Source organism: Phodopus roborovskii, unplaced genomic scaffold (assembly GCF_943737965.1).
Source record: "Phodopus roborovskii unplaced genomic scaffold, PHOROB, whole genome shotgun sequence".
In the NCBI taxonomy this organism is placed as follows: Eukaryota; Metazoa; Chordata; class Mammalia; order Rodentia; family Cricetidae; genus Phodopus; species Phodopus roborovskii.
The window spans coordinates 7,228,292-7,235,835 of record NW_026126646.1 but is presented as its reverse complement, the minus strand read 5'-3'; the positions used below and the strand labels follow the sequence as shown (position 1 = coordinate 7,235,835).

Below are 7,544 nucleotides of genomic sequence, written 5' to 3'. Positions count from 1 at the left end.
AAGGCCCAGATAGATGATGTAAATTTCAAAGCTGACTCACCCTTTCAGACTAAGACCAAGAGCCCCACATATTCCCCTGATCTGTACCCAACTGGGAACATGGAAAGAGACAGGGAAACAGGCTAGTGGCTCAACAGCTGAACCACTGGGCACATGCTATACATAATGAAAAGACCAAACGAGAGGCTAATATCAATCCTGTTAAATAAGCGACCAGAAAACTGGGGGTGAGGGTGTCACTTCAGAAGCCTGGTGTAGGGAAAAGCAGCATGCAATCCTATCCCCATTTAACAGCCTCTCCCATAACAGTCAATGATAACAAGTACATGGGCATTTCAGAGGGTTTATACATCTAAAGGTGTGCTTGCCTGATGCCAGAAAAAAATTCACAAATTGAACACTGCAAAGGCTTTTATTTGTACAATCTTTACAGGGCAGTTTTGGGGCTGAATGAAAACCTTTTCTCTGGGGCCTGTTGCAAAAATGTAAATAAATACAAGTCAGACTTACTGGTGACTAGACAGTCCTTTTGCTCCTGTCTTGTTTATAACAATCCCCACAGCACTGCAGCCTTCACCGGTATTGCACCACTCTGGAAAAGATGCCCTCAGGCTCCTTTCCATCCCCCAAAGCTGCAGCAAATCCTTCTTGCTGCCTCCTCTTTGCCAAAGCTGCCAAAGATTTAAAAGTCTTTGGTTCATAGATGGCCAGGTCCACAAGTACTTTCCTGTTGAGCTCCACCTGGCTCTGGGAAGACAAAGAACCACAGCCTATAGTAAGAATCAGAAACCACTTGAGAAAGCTAGGTGTGGTGGTACACACCTTTAATTCCAGCACAGGCAGGGAGAGGTCTGTGAATTCCAGGTCAGCCAAAGACTATATAATGAGACCCTATCAAAAAACAATAAACAAGAAAAATTACTTCAGTAGAATATAAGAGATCCTGTGTGGAAATAAGACAGGATGTAGCTACAAGACCTCTAGTGCGTCCTGAGCAGCCAGCACCAGTCTATTGGTACGGAACAGTGGGGAACTGTGGGATAGGCTTAGCAGGAACATATTGCCTGGAGAATGAAGCAGGACACTGAAGGATAAATTGGGTGGGGACAAGGAAGGGTACCTATAGAGGCCTCAACATGGAAGAGCCAACTGAGACCAGGACCCATGGTTAGGGTCAGTGATCACTTGAGCACTAAGACTCTTGACCTGGGCTAATCCTTTATTGCAATTCAGAGACATACAAGCTCATTTAGACCACAGGGCTGGCAGAAGCTGGCTGGGAGTGTAACTGAGTGGCAGAGTCCCTGGATTCCCTCCCCAGCAGTGGTGATAAAAGTAACAGGTGTTTTCAGAAAGCAGGTAACTTTCAGCAGGAGCCAAGAAATGTACTAAACATTGCTATTAAGCACCAGTAGATCCTATTTTTTTTTTTTTTTTTTTTTTTTTTTTTTTGGGTTTTTCAAGACATGGTTTCTCTGTATTGTTTTGGAGCCTATCCTGGAACTTGCTCTGTAGATCAGGCTGTTCTCAAACTCACAGAGATCCGCCTGCCTCTGCCTCCATAGTGCTGGGATTAAAGAAAGGTGTGCACCACCAACAACCAGACTCTTTTTTTTTTTTTTTTTTTTTTTGAGTCAAAAATCTATTATGTACCTTTGTCTCCTGGAACATATTATGTAAACCAGGCTGGCCTCAAACTCAGAGACTCACCTGTTGACCTCCTCTCCGCCATCCCTTGTGTTTGGACTAAAGGTATGTACCTCTACACCCTGCAAACCTGTGACTTTAACTCTGCTTCCTCAGCTTCAGGCCTGTCAGTAAAATGGGGGCTATAGCACCACTTCAGCTCACCCAGAGGACCCTGAGCACAAGGACAATGTCTTCCATAAGGCAGAAGCAGAATATCTACTCTTTTAAAAGGAAAACTGTAGGGGGCTGGAGAGATTGCAGAAGTTAAGAGCACTTACCCCTCTTCCACAAGACCTAGATTTAATTCCCAGTACCTACAGGGCAGGTTATAATCATCTATAACTTGGGGATCCAATGCCCTCTTCTGGCATCCAAGGACACCAGGCACAGATGTAGTACACAGACATACATGCAGGCAAAATAACTTCTGTACATAACATTAAAGACAAAACAAAACTCAAACTCTAAAGTTAGTTTTCTACCTTCTTCCTTTCATCCAAATTGGCAACTGTTGCAGGATATTTGATCACACTGAGTGAAGATGTCTCTGTCCTTCCTGCTTGCCTAAGACACCTTTTGATTGATTTAATAAAGAGCTGAATAGCCAATAGCTAGGCAGGAGAGAATAGGCAGGACTTCCAGGCAGAGATAGGAACTCTAGGAAGAGATGTGGAGGAAATAGGAAGTATATATGGAGGAGAGGTAATAAGGCATGTGGCAGAATGTAGATTAATATACAGGTTAATTTAAGTTTTAACAGCTAATTGGGAATAAGCCTAAGCTAATGCCAAGCTTTCATAACTAATAAAAAGTCTCACCAGGTGATGGTAGAGCATGCTTTTAGTCCCAGCACTCTGGAGGCAGAGACAGGTAGATTTCTGTAAGTTTGAGGCCAGACTGTTCTAAGACAGCCAGGACTGTTACAGAGAAACCCTGTCTCAAAAAACAACAAAAAAGTTCTGTGCCATTACTTGGGAGCCGGCAGCCGCCACCTACATTGGATACCAAAATCTTTTTCCATCAGCACAATGGCTCAACAGCTACACCCGAATCTACTGCTGTTTCAGTCGGTGACTGCAGCTCCACTGTCCTGTCCTGCTTTTTCAGGCAGTGGCCTGGTGGGATTTTTATGTCCTGATGAATTCACCTGCTGCTGCTACCAAATGTAGTTTTAAACTAAATCTCTATTGTTCTATTTATCAATAAGATTCGTAAGTCAGAGGCTGGTATGAAAACCTGCTAGCTCAGAAAGGTCAAGAAACAACTAGTTGACTTTCCAGCATCTCAGAAATAAGAGCATCCTTCCATTTTACCAAAACAAAACAAACAAAAAACAAAAACAAAAAAAACCTGCCACACTCAAAGTCCTGCTCTGCTACTTCCTGTGGGCCTCTCTACCATTTTCCAGACTCACTCTGATTCTCTGATTACTTTCTGTCAACCAGCTGCTGGCTCTGCCTGCTGACCCAAGGTTGATTTTACTTAATTAATTAATGCAAACACAAACTCAGGGTTCACAGTGTGATCAACTATTCTGACAGGCATGTATGAAATGTTCTATTTACAATGTGCTGAATTCTCAGCAAGGCAAGGGAAAAAAAGCAGGTAGGTTTGCAGAAGTCCATATAGACAACAGAAAGCAGTTTAAGGTGTAGACCCAGCAACACTCATGTCTACCCATGGGCTACTACCAGGCTGGCTTATATCTGAAGGCATGATTCCTTTAGATACTCAACACCTGGATAAGGCCTTCAACTTACCTTAATTAAGTTGGCAATGAATGCTGGGTACTGTAAACCATGTTCCTGGGAGGCAGCTGTAATCCGATTAATCCAGAGCTAGAATTAAAATAGATGTTTGATATCGATTTATTTCTTTTTTTGAAACAAGGTCTCACTATGTAGCTTTGACTATCTTGAAACTCACTGTGTAAACCAGGTTGCCCTCAAAGTCACAGAAATCTGCCTGTCTCTGCCTCCCCTCCCCCACCCCCAGGTCCTGTACCACTACACCCTGCTTCCATGTTGTGTCCATATCTTATTTCTAGCAAATGTTCTGACTAAACTAAAAATTGCTTGTAAATATTTGTAGATGTTTTTCTTCTCAGGCAAACAGGCTTTTAGGACAAAGCCCCACTCTGAATCATAGGCAGGCAATACTCCATAGGATCAGGAGTTAGAGCCAGCCTAGGTTACACTTTGAGACAATATCTCAAAAAAGCAGTGTACATAGACAGCCATGGTGGTATAAGCCTTTATTCCCAGCACTCAGAAGGCAGAGCCTGACAGATCCCTCAGAGATAAGAGGCCAGCCCCGTCTACATAGCAAGTTCCAGGACAACCAGAGCTATGCAGTGAGACCCTGTCTCAACAAAACAAATGTTACCAAAAGGGTATAAACCTTTAATCCCAGCATTCAGGGGGCAGAGGCACAGGCTTTAAGTTCGAGGCCAGCATGGGCTTCAGATGGAGTTCCAGGACACCCAGGGTTACATAGAAAAACCCTGTCTTGGGAAAAGAAAAAGTAAAGCAAAAATTTCCTTTAAAAATGACAAGCAGGGCTGCAGAGATGTCTCCAAGGTTAGGAGCACTGGCTGCTCTTCCAGAGGTCCTGAGTTCAATTCCCGGAAACCACATGGTAGCTCACAACCTTTGAATCTGGTGCCTCTGCTGGCCTGTAGGCAGAAGACTGTATACATAATAAATAAATAAAATCTTTTAAAAAAAAAAAAAAAAAAGACAAGCAAGTAGTTAGGGAGGCAAAGCCAGGAGCAACAACTCAAGTTTGAGGCCAGCCTGGTCTATACAGTGAGTTTCAAGATAGGTAGGACTATATGGCAAGACTCTGTGTCAAAAACCAAACTAAACCAAACCAAACAGGGAAGTTAGTGCTCTGTGACACATGATTTCCCTGGAGCTTGCATGCTAAGCACCAATTAGAGACCTCAAAAAAAAAAAAAAAAAGAGGCAGCTGGCTTCTGAAGAATGGCACTTTGACACTTGAGGTTGACCTCTATGTACCACATGTGTGCATACAACTTACAACTGGCTGGGGATATAGCTCAGAAATTCCAAGGCCCCAGAGATGGCTAATATTGCCAGACAATCCTGATGACCTGAGCTCAGACCCTGGAACTCCAGTAAAAAAGCTGGATCTAGTGGCATACATCTATAATCCTAGCACTCCAATGGTTAAGTCATAAATTCATAGGCCTGCTAGCTTAAGAGTACAGGGTACAACAGAAACAGCAAGGCAGATCCTGCCTCAACAAGGTGGAAGGCAAGAACAGACTCCCGACAGTTACCCTCTCTCTAACTGCCACATCCGTGCATATGCATGAGCATATGCAGAGAACCCATGCCTAGCATGCTCAAGGCCCTCGGTTCATTCCGTCCCAAGTACTGCCTTCCTCTCCCTCAAAAAAGACAAGCAAGAACTCGCTGCAAACAAAAACTGAGACTCTGTGGCAGACACAGGAACATAGTAAACTCTGTGAAGGGAGAGGATCCTTGAAGGATCTGGCTGACTGGATTAGTAGGGTCTGTGCCAGGCACAGACAAATACCTTAACACCTATCTGGAAAGACACAAGAATCTAGTAAAAGTATGAATCAAAGACCCTGGCCAAGGAATGGTAGGTTTCCTCAGTATAACAGGAGTGTGCTTCTGTTCTTACACATTAGATATCAATTGGTTTGGCTTTTTGTTTTGTTTCGTTTTTTTGTTTGTTTTGCAGGGTGAGAACATTTTAAGCATTTTTTTTTTTTTTTCCAAAAGTTCTCAAGTTTGAACTTCATCATCAGACTCCTGGAAGTTTGTTAACACCAGCTGTTAGGCCCTTCTTCCCATGTTTGATTCAGCAGGTTCAAAGTAGGACCTTGAAAGTGTGCATTTCTAACAAATCCCAGGGTGACAAGGACTGTCCCAGGCCGGGAGACCCTCCACCGTGGCAGCAAATGCTCACTTTTCCTATTATAACTGGACACTCCCACGTGTTCACAACACTGCGACACACCTGGACCTGAACAAATAAATACCAGGTCTTGGGGGGGGGGGCAACGCCACCCTTCCCCAAAGCCTGGTACACCTGAGAGCAGAACAGGAACCCAAATCAACACTGTCCAGAATGTGAACACACTCACCATGATATATCCACACTGAGGTTAGGGGGTCCTTTAATTTGTTTATATACCATGATGCCATGTGCCAGATCCCCTGCAGCTGTTAAGCATGGGCAGTCGTGAGCTGCCGGATGTGGATGCTCTGAACAGAAATCAGATGACAACTGCAGCCATCTCTCCAGCCTTTGGCAAGCATTTCCTCACTCTCGAGGTCAGAAACACCTTTCATTGGCCCTGCTGACTTAGCTCACAAGTACTTATAAGAGCTACAACCCAGGCCCCAAGTACAGCTCTCAAACAGAAAAAAGAAAACACCTCTGAAGGGACTCTAGTAGGCCTGAGTGTGACAAACATGGTCCTGGCAAGCCTTGCCCGTCCACTACCCGATTTTCCTGGCTGAAAACAGATTTCATTCCTAAAGCTAGCCCTTATTTGGCCACTTCCTCCACCTGAGGCTGACTACCAAGGTCCAGCTATCCAAGTTTGGAAGTCCATCAAAAGCCCCCAGTGGCTACCATAATTAACCTGTGCAATTAAAACTAAACACCTCTTCCTAACACAAGGCATCCCCTCTTACCTTTATAAAATGCCATTTGCCTATGGGGCGAGTCTGTTTCCTCTCTATCCAGTCCTCCATCCCTACAAGATAAGTATCCCCTCTCTCCCGTACCCATTTCCCCTTCTCCCTGCCCCTTGTCTCTTATTCCCTAGGGGACAAATAAATCTCCTTTGTGCTGAGAACCTGGTTTAGGGGTGCCTTGGGCCAATACCGACCCTTCCCCCCTTCACACAGCGTCTTCCCAGAGGGCGAAGGCCAAGCTCCAGGGGAGGGAAGGCTGGGCTCCCGAAGCCGGGTGAGGAAGAGCCGAGCTCTAGGGGAGATGCAGGACAAGCTTGGGGGCGGGTGGACCCCCAGGGGCGGCGCTTACGGTCCTCAGGTTCCGCTTCTTCAGTCTGCGGGCACGCGTGCACTTCACGAAGGCTCGGGTCACCGCCCTCACGGCCAGCCGGTAGCAGCGATTCTTCCTTCCCTTAAAATGCTGGGCGAAGAAAAAGGAAGAAGGATGTCCGGAAAGCAGCGCACGCACCAGCCTGCCCGTGCCCCAGTGGGATCGCGGCGCGCGCACTCACCCGAGCATGTTTCAGCACCTCCTGAACGCGCCAAAAGCGGTCTGTGATGCGGTTCCGCAGCCAGAGCCGCGTCGTGAGGAATACCATGGCGTACTCCGGGCATCCGAGGAGCTGCCCTAAGCGTTTCCGGGTCAACGGTCAGAGGCCGGTGCGCGCGCGCGCACAGTCGTCCGGGGCGCTTCCGGGCTCGCTCCCTCAGTTCCGCTGTGCAGACCGTGGATCAAGGCTACTTACCCGGCTGGTGACGAAGTAGAGAGAGGGCGATCGCAGACGGAAATCAGATTTCCAGAAACGACCGAAGAACCTTCGGTGGTCTGCTCTTGTGTGGGCATCAGTTAGTTGTCCCTAAATGAGAGTGACAGACATTAAGTCAAGACAGCCCCATTATAAAGACAGCTAGTCTGTTTTTGTTTTGTTCTGTTTCCCCCCCCCCCCCCAAGACAGGGCTTCTCTGTGTAACAGCCCTGGCTGTCCTGGAACTCGCTTTGTAGATCAGGCTGGCCTTGAACTCCTAGAGATCTGCCTGCCTCTGCCTCCCGAGTGCGTGCACCTCCATGCCCTGCTAAGGCAGCTAAGTCTGTGTCGCAGAAACAACAAAGGTATC

The 7,544-nt window shown here is 46.3% G+C and overlaps 1 protein-coding gene across 1 annotated transcript; it reads right to left on the bottom strand.

Moving 5' to 3' along the window:
- Positions 1–393: 393 nt before the first annotated feature.
- Mrpl20 (mitochondrial ribosomal protein L20) lies at positions 394–7,083 on the bottom strand. The gene is made up of 4 exons (XM_051173919.1): positions 6,941–7,083; positions 6,739–6,849; positions 3,450–3,527; positions 394–747 (listed from the first exon to the last, which is right to left on the bottom strand). The coding sequence occupies exons 1-4, from the start codon at positions 7,025–7,027 to the stop codon at positions 574–576; spliced, it is 450 nt and encodes a 149-aa protein (XP_051029876.1). The 5' UTR covers positions 7,028–7,083; the 3' UTR covers positions 394–573.
- Positions 7,084–7,544: the final 461 nt, after the last annotated feature.